General features: G+C 39.0%; 1 protein-coding gene across 1 annotated transcript; it reads right to left on the reverse strand.

The window, feature by feature from the left end:
* Window positions 1-186: 186 nt before the first annotated feature.
* On the reverse strand, window positions 187-20,486 carry LOC141906291 (protein dachsous-like). Its single transcript, XM_074795537.1, has 3 exons — window positions 18,747-20,486; window positions 6,186-6,372; window positions 187-461 (listed from the first exon to the last, which is right to left on the reverse strand). The coding sequence occupies exons 1-3, from the start codon at window positions 20,484-20,486 to the stop codon at window positions 187-189; spliced, it is 2,202 nt and encodes a 733-aa protein (XP_074651638.1).
* Window positions 20,487-22,401: the final 1,915 nt, after the last annotated feature.

Genomic DNA, 22,401 nt, shown 5'->3' on the forward strand with positions numbered 1-22,401 from the left:
CATTTTCAATTCCGAAGGATATACATGTTTTAAGCAGAAACGTATTATCTATGAGCAATCATCTCTGAGATGATTGCTCGTAGGTATATTGTACATATAACTACTACGAACAGAAATCATTCATGGGCCATAACCGAGCATCCTGAACTAAGGCTTTACATCCGAGAATCCATGTCGAAGCTGGGTTCAAAATTTCAAACGTGGCCGAAATAAATAGTTCTTCTTCATACCTGAGGTTTGACCGATCGTGAAGAGATTGTCCGCGTTGCCGCCGACGATCGCGTATCGGACGGAGCCGAAATCTCCCGAATCGGCGTCCGATGCGCTGACGAGGGCGACCTCGGCGCCGACGACGCCGTTCTCGTTCAGATTCACCGAGTACGACGTCGGATAGAACACCGGCCGATTGTCGTTTTTATCGAGGACGGAAATTTTCACCATCGCCGTCGTGTATAGATTATCTGAAAAATAGAAAATGAAATATTTTCGAATTTTGAAAATAACGGACTAGAATACAAAAAGACACATTCTTAAACAACAGAACCAATCAATTCTCGCTAAGTTGTTTGCAGGTTCAGGCTGGATGGATGATTGTTTTATATGAATCAAAAGCGGATTTTCCAATCGTGTTCTTTCGATTCAGACAAAAAATTCTGTTAATTCCATTGCACAAGTATATCCGATCTCTGATTTTAATCTACTTTAGGCTAAAGAAAATGCCTTCAATCAGGGGCGTTGGAAGCATCTTTTGATTGCCGAGGCCAGTTGCCGATTTTTGACAGGGACTTATGTTGCTGGGGCGAATTTACTTCAATTTCATCAAAAACATAATAAATCAAAGTAAATAATTGCTGCGGCTTTCACGGCTTCAGTAGCTGTGGTTCCAATGCCACTGTCAATTAAACCTTTTTGTTTTTCTGCGGTATTGTGGCTAAAATGAAGGTATCGAAACTCATTTCCTTCCAATCACTCAATCACTGAATTAGACTCCACACCTTACGTAGGTCGATAAGAAATATTTTGTTTTTAGGCACGTAACAAGATGGAATAAGTTCGGTCGATTTTAAATATTTCTTTTCAAATCAATGAATTATTAGGATTTATTAGGGATTACATGTTATGTTGTCATACACTCAGAAACTAAAACGCTATCCTATTCTCTGACTAGTTAATTAAGCCCGAGACGTGAAAATTGACCAATTTTCAAACAACAGCCCATGGGATTAATACTCTCTTGACTGGATCTCCTAGGGGCGAAAATAGCAATTGAGATGACACTCTTATAGCATACTTCATATCTAGGACTTAATTACGGGCTCGGTTTGATCTCTGGGGAAGACCAGTTGAAGATTTTTCAACTTAGATGACTATCATATATTTGGAGCTCCCCGTTAATTGCTCGAGCCAAGCAATGCTTTTGTGGTCAGGCTGGTAGATATCGCAGTGGGCGTCACAAACAACAATAGGGTACTTTTGTCAAGCACATGCTGAGAGCCAAACAGTGAAAGTGCATGTATTGTAGCCGGCTAAATATCGCGCAATTACCAAATTAAGTCTCATATCAGGGAAACATTTCTGGGAATTTAGAACACACCTCAGAAATGTACTAATTTCTTGAATAGAAGATTAGTATAGAAACATGTACGAAATTTGACTGCACACATTCCTACGAAAATATCCGAAGACGTATATAAATTAAGAACATACCAAATGATCCCCATTCCAATGACATAGGCCTGTATTTAGCTAAGCCGAATTACAAATATGCCTATCCAAACAAGGGCCCTAGATGAATCGAATAAATTTCGTCTGGACACCAAATAATCGTTTAACCCCGGTGATATTTATTCGCTATCAACAAATAGTTTATGAAACCGATCGCCTTTTTATCTAGGAATGCGCGATATACCGAAGTGCGGGCTAGGGGAAGCAAATACAAATTCCATCAACGCCGATATTGACAATATACCATTACAGGGTTTCCAGTGTTAAGGCCAGGGCAAAAAATTGTGACTTTTTCGGCAATTTTAGACCCATACGAAGGGACTATTTGACACGGAAAGAGGTACCTTCCAGTAAATTGAGGACCCATAAGGAAGCATTTTCGCAATGCCTTCACCGGAATACTAGTCATGTAGACCAGTCATACATTAAAGGGTAATTCCATAACACGTTCCTATATTTTTAATCTTACTGACAGTTGAATTTACAGGCCCAATAAAATACTTCAACAGTCGAATTCGCGACATAATTGCGCGTGAAAAATACATGAAAATCAAATTCGGAAAGATTTTTCTATCAATTAGAAAGACAAAGTTGATGTTTGTCCAAACTTTTTCCAAGAGAAGAACGAAGAATGTAATGAATGGAATGCAAGAATATAATGTAACCAATCAGTAACTGGAATATTCCCTAGGCCAACAATAATGATAAAACACCGGTCATTTTGCCATTCGCATTAATTATGATTAATAAAGCAAACATTTTTCTAACGTGATAACGGACAGAATCAAGGTATGACTATACGCGTATTGTTGGCGGCTTTCCTTATTTTGTTTGAACGTTCCAAGCGCCGTTATGAAAAGCGGTGACTTCTGACATTTGATGTCTCCACCCACCTATGTCCTTTGAGGCGCGTGCGGGCTAATGGCGATATTGCGGTTACTGTCGCGCCAGGGTCCCTACAGATCAGTCGTTCGTGAATATATGAGTTTTCGTGGTTTTGAAAGCAGTAAATTTCTAATTTTGTGGAAGGAATGTCGCGTCACTTTTATATCCCTATTACAGTAGACTCCTCCTAAATTGGTATTGTTTATGCGGTAATCCATTAATTCAGTGGTTTTGTTAGCAAATTTTGATCTTTTACAGGTACCTAAACTCTGTTTCTAATTCGGTAACTGCCTAATAGGGTAAAAATAAATCCCAACTTAACTGATTTAGGCGTAGTTCACTGTACAACTAAAAACTAGACAAAAATTTCTAATTGCCTATTTCTCAAAATTAAAGGAGGTTTGAGCATTTTGTTCAAATTAAAGCAGTTTCAAGAGCCTTGACGAAGCATTTTCCATTTTGTAGGAGTTATCAAGGAACCAAGGAGTCGTTAGGGCACGGTCTAAGGTGAAATGTACGATATGGGATATGGTACGGTCGTCCGCCTTTGATATCCGAGCGGCGATTCAGGCGACCGGCGACTATTAAAAAGGTACACGGCGGCTGCGTCGCATTGGCGACCATGCATGCGTGCACGTAAACCGCAATTCGCATTAAATAACTCTCTTCATTCATACAATAATACACTATCCACAGCATATGGCAAACCATAAACAAGTAAAAACCCTATAATACAGACGGCGGACATTTTTGTTATCGTCGAACAAAAGCCTCTTGTAACGCGTCATATCTTACGTATATGACTATGATAAATATTCGAATTATAGGGAAAAACGCACTTGAAAAACTCTGCTCGAAGAGATATCTTTAACAGTATTAAACTTTATGGCGCCCTGAAATAAATGCCTGAACTACCAATTTGGGTGGGTTAACGTTAGAAATGTTGATAGGAAACTACAGTTTAATTGATTTTATTCAGATTTTCACTTATTTTGGACTAAAATTACAGTCCCCACTAGGTTATTTCTATTCAAATGAGAGCACATTATTCGCATTTCGTATAATTCGAACAAAATTTTCCAGTACCAGTCGATCCGAATTAAGTGAGTTCTACTACTGTAATAGTTTGTTAGGCGCATCCAAAAGATGGGCCAAAGATGCAGTTTCTGGTCCCTCCTATTCGGCGGTTCATCATAGCAGCAGCCATTTTGGAGGTTAAGTTTTTCAATAAAAGATGCCCGCCTCCAAAATCCCTAATATGATGCTTTGAACTAGGCTCAGGTCATGTGATGCATAACTCGTCGCTGATTGGCTACAACCATCTGATCGTGTTGTTGAAATCTTGCGATTCGGTTTACGACGGGTCGGCGATGAATCCGTCGCGGTCGTGAGTAAACTCACGTCGAAAAGGTTCCCGATGAAAAAATCGCAGACTCGCCTCCTAACGATTTGACGATCTGATCGGGCCGTAGGTCGACCTGAGCTTAGCTTAACTACTAAAGAACTTAGTGAAAGTTCAGATATACTTCATATCAACATTGTTGAAGCAATTTTACCCGAGGTAGTTGAATGTCTAATAATTGGCATATATTCTCTACGTAAGTAAAAAAAACCCAGAGGAAACTAAATCAGTTGTTCATACACCGCAGGCAATAAGGGCTATAACATCCCGCAGTACCTTGTGTCACCATACCGACGGTACCGGAATAAAAACGGAGATTAATATAATACACTGCTGTAAATATCCGCGAGCTCCGACCGAAAAATAGCTTCGCGAAAAGATCTTGAGTCCACAACCACAGGACTGTTAGGCGTGTGAAAATTATGGCATTCTTGAAGTAGGGCTACACAACCTTATCCCTTAAAACTGAAAATCTGGATAAAATGCCTCCTAGTGCTTCCCGAGGATTGAAATGTATTTTGCTGAATGCTTTAAGTTTACGTGAATACAGCATAATTGGCTCTTCTTTAAGTTTTTTTATACATTCCCAAAAATTTCTTCTGTGCGTCAAAAGTACGCAAAATGTTTGGACGGAGAGACTTACGTCGGCTTTCTTTTCTACCGATGGATACTTCGATATCAGCGCGCGGGGCACTTCGCTTTTCTTATCATACATTATCAAACCCTAGCGGAACCGGATAAGTGGCACCTATTCGTAACAACGATATCCTGCCCTCAACGCGAAAGTGGTCTAATCAAAAATTCATATACATGTTCCAGACAGGAAAATAATCGCTTGAATTTCTTCTCAAACACAATTCGCCGGCCGTACGGAAATCTAATACGTTCGCTCAAAGAATGCAATCGTATATAATTTTCTTGTAATTCCCCTGAAGGGCAAATAGACGCGAGCTAAATGCCAACGAGAATTATGCGAAGAAACCAATCCTATTACCCCCGGTACTCTTCCGAGATGAGAGCGTGCAACTTAAATAGGTTTCAAGTAAAGGCACGACCCAGTTTGATAGTGCCCAGTTAACTCGATTCTCGACTCAAAAATGTTAGCTCATTTTCAAATATTTTGACTCTATCTACGCTATAGAGTTGACTCTATTAATCATCTAGGGCTACGCTCAAATATTCGCTCGAAATTATTGAAATAAAGACCAACGCACACGACACAGGAAAACACTGAAACAGGAGACAGAAATATGTTTCCGAGCGTTTCCCTGTATCGTGTGGATTTGTGACGTTTTTGAGATAAAACATGTTTGATTCCATGTTTTTAAGTTTTCCGGCGTCATGTGCTTTTACGAGAATCATGGTTTCAGGAAACATGCTTGTTTCAGTGTTTCTAAGTTTCCCTGTGTCGTGCGAACATTTGGATTAAAGGCGGAATATTCTTTCATCTCAACTATTTGAAAGAGTGACCATCGTCGTGAGTGAAAATTGGCACAAGATCCAGCTCGGCGATGACCGATGGTAATGCGGTTTTCACATACAGACCTTACGGCTCTAAGCGTATAACAAAATGCATATCATCGATCTATGCAGCATTTGTCGAGTAACTATCCGATTACAGTCAACGGTTTATATTTCTGACCAAACACTCTTTCTATTCCGTTGTTTGCCGACTAACAGACAATTCGGACTAGTACACGTCCCGCGTGAAATCGAATCGTGAATTTCAAATACACGATTGATAACAGGGAGCGACGAGACGTCGTTTGTGACGTCACGGTTAAAAACCCTTTTGGTGCCGACTTATAAGTACCCTAAATTGCGGGAGATCGTTAGAAAATGTTTGAAAAATTCCAGCCCAGTGCATCAAATAACAGGCATTCGCTATAGTGCGTCTACACCCCCGTACGGTGTATCGTTCGTTACTTAATTAGATTAATACGCCATAGTGCGTCGTACTAGCAAAGTCAATCACCAATTAATTCACCGCACTGCAGTGTAGATGCACTGAAAGGGTTTTGAACAGATTTCGTGTTAACGCGGGTCGATGTTACGCCAGGAAACACGGAACCAAACTGGTTTCAGGTTGTTTCCGAAACCACGTTTCTCATTCCTCATGTTACATACGCCATCTGGTGGGATAGCTGGACCCTCGTTCTCCCGAGAAATGTACCTGCATCGCTGGCGACGATCTGAAACTCGTAGACACTCGTTCGTTCGTAGTCGAGCGGTCGTTTGATGCAGATCTGACCGGATTTTTCGTCGATCTCGAATTCGTCGGGCCGCGTAAATCCTGATCCGGTGCCGAGCGAATACGTAACTTGAGCGTTTACTCCGCAATCTGGATCTGTCGCCGACACCTGCAAATATACAGGTCGTTAGAAGATATATTGAAAGTCAAGGTCATTGTGATTGCAAGGTTTTTTTTATTGAAATTTTGCCATCTCATAAGAAATATGAAGGGCTTAATGGTAGAATAACCACACTCCAAAGGGGAGAATAGATACTCAGTTAAAAACTATCTACTGATCTACTAAGAGTTTAAAACGTTATGTCATTTTAATTTTTTGATTGAATAAATTCTTGATTTTAAAACTTTTAAATCTATAGGCCTATCTATGTGGTGTATGTGATGGGTTTTTATCTAATCACGAAGGACGAGAAGCATAAAGAGGGTTAACAAATACAGTCACTAGTATCTCATTGATACCTTTTTTCATTCGAAATGGCTTAGCAATAAATTTAGCTCAGTTAACCAATAAATACTTGATTCATTAATAAAACATTGATACATTCTACAATTGATAATATATACTCTTTTTGGGATATTTGGCTAGACATTGTTATATTGTACACGGTATATTGGCTCAAATTTTCCAATTGAATGACCATTCATACATAACTAACACTCTAAAGCCTGCATGCTGTTTTTCGGCGTAGATTAACATTTTAAAGGTATACGTAATAAATTCTCAAAATTCGCTAAGAATGACCAATGTTCCTTTAATAAGGGTAGGAGGAACCAGCAAGTTATAACGCCTTTTGTTCGACGGCGGATTATGTCCAGTTGGACTATAGGGCATAAAATAAAGGCATTTATTGTACTTTTATGGACTATATGAGCTATACGACACCGTTTGCAAGTCGGCTTAATTACAAAACGGTTGGATTTTACTGAGCCATGCGTGTCCTTGTTCAGTTCGAAACAATATTACTGCCACACCTTACACTTCGCTGTATATACCCCACAGCGGATACATGTTTGTGTGTCCAACTCGACAAACATTTTGGCCGAAAGCCAACGCGAAAACTGAAATAATTTTCCCAAAGGGCGATCGGGAAAGAAGATTAAAATAGTCGATTCAAAGGAGAATTCGGATATGTAATCATAATCAATGAGTTTGAGAGTACTATATGTGAACATTTTAATTCACGTAGGTTCCGAGACAAAAATCCTATTAGTCAGTCATGAAAACAAACTCGGGAAAATATCAGAAACATCAAGGTCTTCAGCTTTTACGATATAGGTCTTATAGGTACCATTAGCAGACGCCTGTAAATTGTGGGGCGTTAGGATGACACATAAGCCCGTAAATTGCGGGGCGTTTGGATGTCAATTGAACATTTCGGCATACACAATGTTCACTTGTCAGATTTCAAATGTTTTATGATTTTTCCATAGAGAGCTTTATAATGAAGACGGAACCGCCTGCCTCGTGGCCTGGGGAATTTATGGGACCTATTGCTATTATGTAATAAATATGTAGACACAAGCAACGTTGTCACCAAATATTACCCAATTAGACCGGAGTGTGGGAATTATGAGACGCTTAGACCCTGCACATGAAAAGTTGATATGATATGAGTGTTCGATGGTTTGTTAATTTCGAACAATTAAGCACCAATAAAACTAATACCCGATGATCTCGTCGTATCTCCAGGTACCCAGTTGCCTAGACTACCGTCTGAGTGTATACTTAAAGCATTCCGCGATTATTTTCATATTTTCAGAAAAATCATGATGGTCGAAATTTCATCTCATTAAAGGAACTATTTCACCTTCATGATGAATCATGACTATAAACAAGACTACATTAATAAGCAAATCTGATGTGAAAGTGGAAAAAAATGTTTTTCAGTCAATGTCCTCACTTTGTTGTAGGCCTATATACATGTACGGTAGAACCCGATTAATTCCGATAATTTCGGACCGACAAAATCCTTGCTTACTCAACATTTTTGAGAAATCTGGATTAAACATTATATCTTGCATACATGATCGTAGGAGGAGCATAGATAATATCCAGATCAGATAAAAATCAGCCTAACTCGGACACGGCCGAATCAGACAAATTTGACTTTTAACTCATTGCTTTTAATCATTTTCTGATTTCCGAACGTATTTTTCAACCCCCAGCCTCGTGGCCTGGGGAATTTATGGGACCTATTGCTATTATGTAATAAATATGTAGACACAAGCAACGTTGTCACCAAATATTACCCAATTAGACCGTCCATCTTACATCAACTTGTTCGACAACATTTCCATCCGCGAGCCGAAAAGTCCAGTTTTAAGGTTCATTGAAAATGTACTAATTACGTAATAATAAAAATATTGATAACAATAATTTATTTACACTAAAACCCATTATAGGTATTAGAGGGACTCAAAATTTATGACTAGCGTATCGTTACACCATCTGGTGTGTGCCGGTACCCCTGTTCGAACGACTGCTGCTGCGCATAAGACTTCAAGACCAAAACCATACGGCGTAAAATCTTGCGCGCAGTTAGTTCCCTACTGACACACTAATGAATAACGCGAGGAACGAGGACACAAAACAGTAGTTCGTCACGAAAAATATGCCAAAAATTACAACGTGACGCAAAGAATGAATATATACAGCCGATCGCAAGACGACCACGACGACGTTTTTTCGAAATCGGCGAACATTCGTCAATCGGCGTTTAGATAAGATCTTCTTTGTGAGCAGACACGACGCTCTGAAGTACTATTCATTGACGAAATTACCGAGCACTCGACCTGAATTTTATCCACTTTTCTATAAAAACAGAACGACGACGATGATGACTAAAACCGGCTGGTCGTGTTTTTTTTTCAAGCGAGAATGTGGAAAATTAATCTATCGCGTCTATGACACGAACGTCGAGTAAATCATTTATCAGTATTTCTCAGTGTTTAACGTCATTCTTCCCTCTATGCGCCGTGTGTGTGAAAAATCAAACATAAAGAATCGCGGACAGATTGAATTGAATTTGTGAGTTATTAATACTTAATCGAGTTGACAGCTATGAGTTTTAAATCACCGATTACGTGTTGAAATACTCGTTTGAAAATCGATACGATAGGAACGGCCGAACACGCGTCGATTTTTGGAAACGGAACAAACTTGAAGAAAGACCTATAGAATGATGAAATTGATCTACAACATCCATACTTTTTTATGAATTAACTCTCTACATATCACAGGGTGTCTGTCCATTGTCAATGGTTCGAATAACTGAGACCAAAGTTGCGCGTAAATATAGTCGAGGTCCATGGGCAAATTTCATCGGATGTCCTGGGCGCCTGGGACACTCAAACATTTTTTCAAATAGGCCCATAGATGTTTTGCAATTATCAAAACACAAATTTCATAGCTGAGTTGATCTACTTGCATTTGGTTCCACAGAAGCCCACAGAATATCTTTGCTTGTACCTAATTTCTTGGGGTGTATTTGTGCCTTCCTGATATTTGCCCTTGAGTTAACAACTAGCAAACGTGTTACATTAGACACGGAAATGACTGACATGAAACTTATAATTGTATTCCCATAAATAAACGAGGGGTTTTCAAGACTATGATCATTTCTGCCCAAACATTCGGGGCTGTATTTCGCTCGAAATTTCACCGTGTACCAATACACCGTAGATACAAATTATAACTGGCGCTTGTTGAGCATTCGGACAAAGCATAGCGTGCGTTCGCGTAACCAAACCATCAGCTTGCACAGATTCGAGTAATAAATGAAATATGAATAGTAGGCGAGAGTTATGTAATAATTTCAATGCGCCTATCAATACTCGATATAGACATCCAGCGTGTACAAGCTGTGATATTACCCATCAAATAGACTGATACTAATGACGGTATTCTACATAATTCATGAAGGCGTAGCTTTGAGCCGGGCCCGTGCCGAGAGGGGGTTCAGGGTTAGCAACCAAACCCCCTTAAATTTTCATAGTGCCCTTCGAAAAGTCAGTGTCAAAAAATTAGGGCCAAGATTTTTCTAAATTTGTATAGAATTTTCATGCTTTTTTGGAAAATGAAAAGTAATCGATTCTAAAATTATTTGTTCAGGTACCCGGGCGCTTCATATTTATGATCTGCCCTTTTTCAATAGGAAAGTGCCCCTTTTTGAAATACAACTGTCCCTCAAAAAAGCTGGCCACAGGCCTGTGAACTGGAAAAGGGAAATAGTTTTCTTGAAAATATGGAATGAATGGGAAATCAAAATTAGCCTGATAAATATGATATCAAATTGATATTCAGCAGCATTGTCAATAGACCTACTCTAAGATCTTAATGCTGGCACAGCAGTTGTACAATGACATGCCTTTTTGTTAAAACATATGAAAGTTCATTTATAAGGGGAAAAGTCTAGTTGACCATATCTAAATATCGCTGACCTTTCAAACTTTCTACGAATTCTAACAACAGAAAATAATTCGACTACAAAAGTCTTGTAGGTACTCGAATTTCTATGACGGCTGGTAAAATGTAATAGGTCTGAAGCTTTCGAGAGCAAATTCAATAAAAAGTAGGCTTTTCACGTTAGGTAAAGAGATGATATGAGCAACAATGGGTGGTCTGAACTATTGCCTCATGGGATCACGGTAATGGTCATGACTATTCGGGTTTGGTTTTTGGGAAAAATTTGTTTCTTTACTAGGGCTCCTATTTTAGTTCTATGATAAACAATCAAAAACACTGATCCTTAAATTTTGGATACATAACTATCCTTGGGGTCAATCTCTCGGAAAATTACTCAGGGGCCACTATTATTTGACTTGCTTTTCCCCTGACTATTCCATGGCACGTACGTTTTTTTCCATGACTTGGTCTGCTAAGAATTCAACCAATTAACAGTCAAATATATATGACATAGACAGAGTTTGAATTTAAGTGCAATCTAGCAAATTTCACTGACTTTTCCATGGTTTTAGCTGTATTACAAAATTTCCCTGACCATTCCCCGAATTTTTTGATAGATAGATTTTTTGATGAACACTTTTGATAGATGGAAGACATTAAGTCTTGAGCCGAATAATGACAACTTAATACAACGTTCCAACCAATTGCGGCAGCAATAGACTCAATTAAGCGGAATTTCGTACCTAGTTTCAACCACCTGTCATTTACTTCGAATTAACACAGGTAATTTTAGCCTTCATATCTGAATGTCGATATACGCTAGGAACAGCCAGACAATTCACTTATATATAAATACCTTTGCCGATCATAAAAGAAGAATTGGCTTTTGAAAACAGATATTGCAGCGCGTTATAATTAACGCCCGGGTATTTTGTATGACAAACGCGATTCAATAGAACCAAAGTCAATGTCGGTGCGAAAATAAAAAAAAAACATATACGAAAATTGCTGGTTTCAGCCATTCCCAGTGTAACATATAACACAACGCCAAAAAAAAATCATAATACGCCTAATTCCCGAAGTAAACCCGGTGCTCTAGATTCGTTTAAAAAAAAGACTTTTCGACCAATTCGTGAATTTCGCTCAAGGAAATTGATCGTCAACGTACATTCGATTCGAGTTCTAAAGGGGCATGGTCCCTTTAGAATGTAGGAACTGGCAATATCGCCACTGAAAGTATTCGCTGGCCTTAATCTTCGAATTCCAAGCAAAATAAAAAACATTATATACATAACTAGTCGTCTCTCTCTACCCCTCTCTCGTTTAAAACCACTACAAGCAACAATTGAGTTTTTAACTGAACGTATTTTAGTTTTGTTTACTCTTCGATAATGGGTTTTCAAACTTGTTCGGATGTCGTCGGGGCCGGGATAACATTACCGGCGTTTAAGAGACGACTGTCGCCCGAAGGTAAACACGTATATTTCGGGATAATACGAAATCCTGATGTATTAGTCTGGATTTATCTATTTGGAAGAAAATGTTTTTTTCCCCCGGATAATATCTAATAATCAGTACTGCGAAAAGCGAAGTGCGCTATCCGATATGACAAATATTTTACGTAAGGATTTCTGCGAAGAGGCCTAATATGGATCGAATCAATATTGGACTATACGGAAAGTATATGATCAGCAAAAAAATTGCCAGCACTTTTTTCCAGTGGAAAACACTTTGAAAATCTGGGTCCCAACAACGATGTAGGGCTCAGTTAGTTGATCTCTAGTTGATGCCAAGATGCTGGGATTGCTAAACTCCTCCGCGACTTCAGCCGCAACTTTACCCTTCCAGTGCGTCTACACCGCAGTGCGGTGTATAAATCAGTGATGGGTTTTGTTAGTACGCCGCATCGCAGTGTATTGATGTTATTAGTAATTAGATTCTATTTCTATTGAAAGATTGCAACACCTGTCAAACAGCGAAATACTAGTCACTAACGATACACTGCACCATGGGGTAGACACACTACAGTGGTATGCTCGTTTTTCAATGCACTGGGGTAGAATTTTTTTTAATTTTTAAATTATCTCCAGCACTTTTGGGCATTGATTAGTCAACGCTGAAATGGTTAAGAGTTGGATCATTTCAATAGTTTTACGATATGAAAACGATATTAAAACGCATTTGTAAACTATTTAACTACTCATTCGAGGTATTCGATTTGAGGTAGACCTAACTCGTATATCATCATCATCAATCGCTATGGAACGATCGATTTTTGAAAATATTCAACAACAAAAATCGTCGAAAATTTCGATGAAATTCGACCGGATTGGCTGACGTTGGAGAGGTTGTTTCGGTAGTCGTCGAGTCTATATACACGACGCGGACACTCGAATCCCACTGCTGAACACATCTGCCGTACTCAGACACACGAAACCCACGCGGTATACATAAACACGTACGTGTAATGAAGTAATATCGATAATTCCCCGAGAACAATAGACAAAATACACACAACGTTCATTGATCAGTCGATGGCTGTGCTGTCCAGTAGCGCCGGCGAGATGGTGCTGTTAATAGTAATAGCGCGCGAACAACAGTCTCAAACAACCTCCTCCATGCTGCTCTACACGCGGCTTAACTTTCACTATATTCTATAGAAATTAGCCATACACGATGCCCACAGATACCTGAACTCAATCGGAGAATATTTGACCTATCTATCCTAATGCGAGAAAACCAACGATTTATAGGATGAAAAATTGAAACGAAGAGTAAGATATTCTGAAATTGATCTAAATCCACAGCGTTTTGGCAATTGAGCCTGTTCAACAGGTTTCAATGACTACGACGGCCAAGAGCAAAATTTTCACTCCAGAGTAATCAGTGAAATTTTCAGGACCTAGTTCCACAGTTCTGAGTAAATACTTGACTCGGAGTTAACTCATCGAAAATGAACTAATTTTAACTCTACGAGTCGTGACGACTGTGGAACTGAATCCATAGATGAGCAGAAAGCTCAAACTTTGGCCTAAATATTTTCCCAGGAATATTGTCACTAGTGGCCTGCTGTACGATTTAGACAGGTGTTTATCACTTTTCGATATGTTTATAGATGACGATTAACTCATATTGTATTAAATACACAATTGTATTTGTATATAATGACCAATAGTGAGATTACCGGTTTATCAATTGGGAGTTAGGGCAATTCATCAACCAATTGTCATGTTCAGTTTGCTGTGATTGAAGAGATAAGTCATGACAGCCGTTCGTTATAATGATAGCCCAACACTTACACGCTGATAAGACCAGTTTACAAAAATACTCCTACAAAGACGATATAACCCTTATGATAAAACACGGTGATAAGTACTCAACAAGATCTTCAACTGCACGATAAATGTCATTCAAAGTTCCGTCAAATGACAGGTTGTATAGAAACCAAATGCGATTTTTCCGAATGAATTTTCCAAAAGAAAAACATGGACAAAGAAGAAATTTTCCGCGAGAAAAAAATTATTTGTACTTTGGTCACTGGCAGAGTCCAATTCATAGGATGTCAGTCCTACTTGAAACGTAATTACCGTATATAAATAGCTTAGTGGTGGTGATATTAATGCTTTATTCTTTCAATAATATGATATTGCTGTAGTACATGAAACTCTCCATCGGTGAAGATCTGACAGTTTAGTATTTCACATAATCGATATTCATTCCACGTAAATACTTGAATGTAAGCATAATTTCAGGTATTCGAATTAAAAACCTAATTGAGAATCGGAATAGAAAACAGAGCGTTGTACTGTATGGGCTTGAATCCGACGCCCGACATTAAAATATAAACGAAATGCTCGCGACCATTTTGTCATTTCCGATTAATACGAGACGTATATTAATAATGGCTCGGCGCTCTATAGTGGGAAATCGATAATTAAATCAAACATCATCACAACCATTCATTAACGGGACATACTCCCACTTGCCGGGTATATCAAACATATAGTGCGGGTACGTGTAGCCTAATAAAACCATACTTCATGTTCATTGAAATTAGTCTTTAACAAGAAAGTTAATCATAAATGCATAATTTGATGCCTCCAAAAGAAATAACGACTATTTTTCGAATCTTCGATGGACTATCGAAATGTTGTTTAATGAAATCTACAAATGTTGCATGACTTAATTAAGGGGTTCTAGCTGTAATAGGGTACTTCATTGAATTAGTACATCAAGTTATATACACCTATATACCCTGTAAATGACCTTTTTTAAAATCATGATCCAGCTAACAATAATAGACCAGGCTGGAATAGAAATGAACTGAGTAAAAATTTGATTGCATTTTACATAAATGACCCGGTCGATTAGGAGAAACGATGTATTGTTTTGTTTTAGCCTTAAGAAATCTTATTTCATCAATTACAATGTCACAATCATCAGGTAAAAATGTTTTACATTCAACTCCTGGGTACCATGTCTGATGATAATAGCCGCGATCACACGAGCATTTTTGGTCCGGGCCAGACTTGGCCGACCAAAAACGTTGGACCAGGCCCGAGCCTAATTTTAGCACCAGGCAAATGATTGCGTTTGAATTGCAACTGGCACCGGAAATGATCCACTTCGTTTTGTTTGAGCATTGTTGAGTATCGAGTGAATGGTTTGCTTGTGAACACGCTTTCTAATTAGGCACGGGCCAAATTTGGCCCGGGCCAAATCTTCTCCGTGTGATCGCGGCTAATATACCTACTAAAATCTACGAATTGCTCAGACCAACAAATCGTACTGAAACCCATGCCCCTAAATCATGTACTTAATTGTGTAAAAGCGAACTTTTCAATACGTTTATGATGTGAAAAACACGATTTCGTTCATTCACATTCGATCCCCCATGAAATCGGTTTAATGACTTGGAAATAAAAGCCGTAAAAGTCTCGAGATCTCGAAGGCGAAAATAATTGCCTTTTCCTTAAAAAGAGGAAATATTCTATCGCCCCAGCGATACAGGCATTTTCAAGGGTTATCGGGTCAGAATGATTTCCTGTGTTTTCCAGACTTGATTAACATCAGTTCTCTCGCGTTAGACCATGAAAATTTTTCCCGCCGCCACGACAAAAATTTTTACGACGTCTGAAAATACGTCGGTTTAATCGGCGGAAAATACAAGAAGCAAATTGGTCGAACACTGAAACCTGTCTCATAAATTTTCAACTATCCAGTAGGCCTATTAGAAACAAAATGAGCACTCACTTAACCCGACAGTGATAACCATAAAACAAGCCAAAAGTTCAAAACGGCAAAACAGGCAAAACGGCAAATCTTTCCGTAATCTATTGTATATGCATAGATATATATACATAATATACCCTTTTGATCTGATTCGGACCGATTTCACATTTGCCATCGCTCACTACAGGAGTTTCTAGACTGGAAGGCAAAAAGATTAATCAGACTCCTTGAAGACTGCGCAAACTAAATCATATCGGAAACTTGGGGGTGATCAAACACTGGCGCGGTATATTATCACTGAGTTAAAATGCTAAGCTGGCCTTTCATCTGACATTAAAGAGCGCCACTACAAAAAAAATACACAGTTGTTTATACAAATATACATATATATTCAAGCAGGCCTAAGCTAGAATGCCGAAATCGAATTGTATCCAAGTCATTTAAGAAAATGCTTAATGTAACCAACAGCACAGCCACTCTACAACGCTAAGTTTGACTGATCTACAAGTAACTTCAGCCTTCTAAATTAATTTTATTATCAATTATTTTGATCCTATAGCAAAGAAAACTGGATTCAGCCAAAAAACCAACAGCGAAGACTCTACAACGCTAAGTTTGGCAGATCTACAAGGAGCTTCAGCCTCCCAAATTAATTTTTCAAATACCTATCATTTTGATCCTATAGCAAAGAAAACTGGATTCATCAAACACGTTCAATACATTTCTCAGGTCTTACAATTCATAAGCGTAATTTTTATCAAATCTTGGTACGAAACTGCTTATTCTTATCGCAGAAGTATGAAAAGATACATATATAGAGTGCCCAAAGTAGAATCCTGCCCCTAGCCGACGAATTTAATGGTAATGTTCTTGCTATGGAAACTACGGGTCACGTCGAAGTCAGATTTTATGGGTTTTCGTGCATTCTTAATGTCATTGCTCATAACCATGTACTATAACTTAAGGCTATGAGTCTTTCCGATATAAACGCATTCAAGTAATGTCGAGCGACGATTATTCAGGCTTGACACAACCGCGGATCGTTTCAATCGTTCTTTTTACAGTATATACCTGCAGGCCGGCGTATAAGACGAATACCTGCGGGTCACTAATAAGTCACAACACAGCAGAATGAATAAGAAATACATAAACAACCAACTAATACAGCTAATATATATATATATATATATATATATATATATATATATATATATATATATATATACCCCGGAACACACATATATTATACAATTTTCAAACGAATACTGAATTTTTTGAATGAGCAAGAAAGACGGGATTGGTAAAAATCTTCTTTACCGAATAAAATTCGCAGGGCCTGAACCCACAATTATCGAATAGATTTTCATTGGACCCATGAAATCAAGGGTATTTTTTCGATTACAACTTCATAATTATAACAATAATAATAATGATGATAATAATTTATTTTTTAAAGCACTTTAGATTAAGATCAATCTTAAAGCTCTCTACGACTCGACGCAATCAGAAAAATTAGTTAAGATAATATTCTAATAAACTTCCATCGAGATTAGTGTAATTTCAAAACTTCAATCTCGGTTATGTTTGAACTCATTTTGAGAAATGCTCATATATATATATATATATATATATATATATATATATATATTTATATAAATCAAAGTTTATGTAAGCGTTTGGAACTACAAGGCTTCAATCTACCATCAAACATAGGCTACAGTTTAGACCGATGAAGCATGGTAGGATTGGAACCACTTATGATATTACTATTTTCTAATAAACTAATTTAGTTATTTCAAACTTCATCGAAATATTATACATATTTTTCCCCCACCTATTTTCCCCGCAGCCGGTAAGCTGTACCAGAACTCTCTCTCCCCTCGCCTCAGGCTAACCATTTTTCACCTGTTCCGAGCAATTATACGAGGCCAGCGTTTTTCCCGGAAAGAAAAGAATTTTCCGCCAGCAAATTGCGGCGGTGCACTAAAACGTGAGGATTTGTAAATGCGAAAAGTGCGCGGAGAGAAAAGGTTTCCCGTTAAAAACGACAACGGGCGCATTTCGCTATCGAGAAAATATCTAGAGGAACTATCGACAACAACCTTCAAATATTTGTAAACTGTTAACTCAACGGCCTATATAACATCAAATAAAGAAATATTTGGTCAGGTAAAGCAAGCTTTTGCGGAGCAAACAACTCGGACAGGAAATGCTGGTCACTCATATTCGAAGCTAAATAGTGACGTAAAGGAAACTACGCAAACTACTGATGTTTGTCTCGAAGGAATAAACGACGCTTAACCCCTTAGGCCTAATCAATATCCACCTAGTTGATATAACGTTTTAATAATTGTAGCTCGTGGAGTCAGACATATTTCATTCGGAGGTTCATTAGTGACAATTAAAACTTCATTGTAACTACATGTATTCTATCTATCCGCCGGTTATCATAAAAAAAACTTTTGAGCAACTGACCCTAGTATGCTAAGTTCCACCGCCTAAAAAAAGCTTATTTTCTTATGAGTTATGATAGTGCAAATGTGATTAGATTTTTGATATCATAAATTCAATCACTTGCACTATATGCCTGAAGATACTCTCTAGAGATCATTTCACCTCTCTAAGGAGAGTTCGAAACACTGTGTCTTTATATCTTTTTTTGACTCAATAAATTATCAGTTTTCAATACTTTTAATCCGTAAATAGTGGGTTTTATCATATCATATCGTCTCTCCGCGTTTGATTGAGGCTATTCTACCAATAAATATATTGACTCATTAGAAATTGAGAATTCTACTTGATATTTTCAACTGTTGTGAAATCATTGGCCGAGATGAAAAACTTACCTTAAGAATGCACGAGTCGACATTAGCCGATTCATCGACGGTTGTGTCGTAATAACTCTGATCGAAAACCGGCTGATTATCGTTAACATCCTTGATCGTGACGATGACCGTCGCGTTGCTCGACAACGGTGGCGAGCCGTGATCGGTGGCCGTAACCGTAATCCTCGGCCGCGAAACCGTCTCGCAATCCAAACGCGACGCCGACATCACGAGTCCGGTCGTCGCGTCGATGCGAAACCACGCCGAATACGCGCTCGCGACGATGCCGTACGTTATACGCGAGTTGTTGCCGAAATCTGAGTCGGTCGCCGTCACTTTCACGACGGACGAGCCGGGCGGCGAAACCTCGGCCAGCGAAGCTTCGTACGTGTCGGCCGTGAATTTCGGCGCGTTGTCGTTTGTATCGGAGACGACCAGGTTGAACGACTCGCGGCTGGTTAACGGCGGCACGCCGGCGTCGGTCGCGATGATCGTCAGTCGATAGAATGGCCGGCGCTCGCGATCGAGCGGCTTCGATACGATCATCAGGTAGACGACGTTGTTCTGCGTCGTCAGTCCGAAATGGCCGTCGCCGCCGTCCAGCGTGACGTTGATGTTCGCGATGAATCCCGGCACGTCGGGATCGCTGACGGAGATACGCGCGACGTAATCGCCCGGCGATGCCTTCTCTGACAACTTCGGATTGCGATCGTCCGTTAAGAAAACTAAATCGATGGACGGAGGATGTTCGTTGATGTTGTCGACTTCGATCGACACGATCGCCGTCGTCTCGAGCGGCTGCGTCGCGTTGTCACGCGCGACCACGATCAACTCGTATCCGTGTTTCGTCTCGTAGTCGAGTCGCTTGTTCAGCCGCACGACGCCCGACGTTTTGTCGATCGCGAACACCTGGTCGGCGTCGCTGCGCGCGCGGTCGATGAAGTACTCGACGCGGCCGTTTTCGCCGCCGTCCTGGTCGGTGGCGAACACGCGCACGACGCTCGTGCCGATGGTCGCGTTCTCGGGAACTTTCGCCGAGTAGCGACTCTGGTTGAATATCGGTTGATTGTCGTTGGAGTCGCTGAGCTGCACGATGACGCGCGTGCTGCCCGACAGTGGCGGGTCGCCGCCGTCGTACGCTACCAGCAACAAGTTATACGTACGCGTGGCCGGGTCGTCGTAGTCGAGATGCCCGGACACGATCAAATCGACGTACAAAATTCCGTCGGCGGCGCGACGCGAAATCAACGAAAACGCGTCGTTTGTATTTCCGGAGACGATCGCGTAACGCTGCGTCGTGAAATTACCGAAATCCGGATCGATCGCGCTGCCGAGCGCATGTTTCGCCCCGCGCGGCGCCGACTCCGAAATCGAGATGATCGTTTCGTCTTTCGAGAACTTCGGCGCGTAATCGTTGACGTCGCTGACCGAAACGGTGACAGCGATGTTGTTCGACGACGCCGATATCGCGTTAAACGTATAAACGTCCTGCGTTTCGCGGTCCAAAATGATCTTCGTACGGATTTCGCCGGTGTCCGTGTTGATGTCGAGGTCGGCCGACACGGGCGATTTCGAGTTATCGAATAAAATATACGGCGGGTTGTCTAATAATCGACCGACTACGCTGTTAGCCGGAAGACCTTCCGATATCGATAGGTCCTGATTTAAAGTTACGGCCGTCCCGTGTTTAACTAGTAGAATTATCGTCCAAATTGTCCAGTGAATTATATATTCCATTTTCAGTCGTTCGAATTGCACCATTTTTCTACGTTAACAAAATATGACGGAAAATCTCCTTATATTTCGCGTACATCCGATATGTATATATTCTGTATTAGAGGGATGACTTTCTGTTCCTATGATTTACGAGGCGTTAGTGTGTTGTGTACTTGAATTCTCCTGCCCACACTTTCATAGTTTGCCCACTGTCACCTGCGAAAAGAAATAAGGGACTAATTACTCTCAGAGATGGTATTTACTTAGCAACGGGGTGCCAACTATAGACAAATACCCCCTAGAATAAACAATAGGTATAATTGAACGACACAAAAGGCAAAGCTGTCAAAGCAGATCAAAAGAGTACTTAGTGGGAGATAGCTTTGTTAGTAATTAGTTAATTACTAAGATTTTATAAACTGAGGCATGACTAACTTGCTCGAAATTCCCTTTCACGAAACAATAGTGCACACAGTGGAAATCGAGAATTAGCGATTACAGTGTGTTTACTAGAGAATGTTTTAAAGGGAATGTTATTCATAGAATGCGCTGGACCTACTAGTATGAGGCATCAAATTGTCTAATTATCATCCATGTTAAAATGATATCTCAGGATAGATAGCGCTGCCATCTACCCAAAATAAAAAAAAAGAAGAATTTTGTTTCTGATATTGTACGTATATAACATGTTGTAGGCCTATTCTCTGTTTTGCTCTAAGCAAATGTATTTTGTGAGCAATTATTTATATTCTATTAAAACGGGTCATCCTTATTACGGAGATGACGTATTTTACCGAGATGAACCGAGATGAAATGAAATATAGCATATCTATTTATTCGTTATCGATTTTAACACTTGAAATCATGTTATATCAGTAATAAATACCTCCTAGAGTCATATTTTACATATTTTTTTTATTTAAAAAAATTTTGATTACAAATACGAAAACTTGGTTAGCAATAGAATTTCATTGAATTTGATTGATCGAAGATCTCATCTCGGTAAAGTTAAGTTATTTTTCTACAAAAATATCCGAAAAAATATGTAAAATATGACTCCAGCAGGCATTTATTACTGATATGATGTCAATTGTTAAAATCGATAAGGAATAAATAAATATGTTATATTTTATTTCATCTCGGTTGATCTCGGTTCATCTTGGTAAAATACGTCATCTCGGTAATAAGGATGACCGATTAAAACCACACTCTTAAATCAAATGATACCTTTGACAAAAAATAAAAGCAATTGTTAATTTTTTAGATTATACTCCGTAACACATTTTGTTTAACTAAATTCAGGGTATAGGCATAACCTAATGCTTAGTTTCAAGATAAAGTTTAATTTCAAAGTTTAATTTAATATTTTTTCATTTTTATTCAAATTATCTTTAAACAATTCAAAAGTTCATCATGTTTCTAAAACTATTATTTACGCTCTACCAAATGTTTGAAAATTCCAGAGCAAATTCATAGAAACACACAATTCCAAATATTTTCAATTAATAATTCAAGTCCTAATTAAATACATTTAAAATAAGAAAATATTTTTTAAAAATAGTTCGATTTCCTTTCTATTTGTAAAACTTGCTCAAAAAGGTTGTACATTCTTTCTTCATTCGTGAAAAAAATTTGCAATAATGATGACAAACAAACATTTAATGAAAACAAAATTTCGTGTATCGACAATTGATCACAATAAACTGTATTTATGTTGACGTTTGTTACGACGCTTTTACCTGTGTTTACGTTTCAAATGCATTTTTGCTGGAATTGAATGGCAATAAAGCCGAATAAACAATCGAAGTTACAATTCTAATCTAAAACGACATATTTACCAAGATAAATCTAGTTCACGTATTCCATAGGCAGGTAGTTTATCCATTTCACAGCGGACAACAAACAACACCAACGACCAGCTTTCATTTGTCATAACTACTAATGCATTGAAGAGTGACAA

This window comes from Tubulanus polymorphus, chromosome 5 (genome assembly GCF_964204645.1).
Source record: "Tubulanus polymorphus chromosome 5, tnTubPoly1.2, whole genome shotgun sequence".
Classification (NCBI taxonomy): Eukaryota; Metazoa; Nemertea; class Palaeonemertea; order Tubulaniformes; family Tubulanidae; genus Tubulanus; species Tubulanus polymorphus.

Excerpts from the sequence above, each read along its gene's own strand:
- LOC141906291 (XM_074795537.1), bottom strand. The coding sequence starts at position 20,486 with ATGGTGCAATTCGAACGACTGAAAATGGAATATATAATTCACTGGACA. Across the intron at positions 6,373-18,746 it reads TCGACTCGTGCATTCTTAAG|GTGTCGGCGACAGATCCAGA; the intron begins GTAAGTTTTTCA and ends GTATATTTGCAG. Across the intron at positions 462-6,185 it reads GATCGTCGCCAGCGATGCAG|ATAATCTATACACGACGGCG; the intron begins GTACATTTCTCG and ends TCTATTTTTCAG.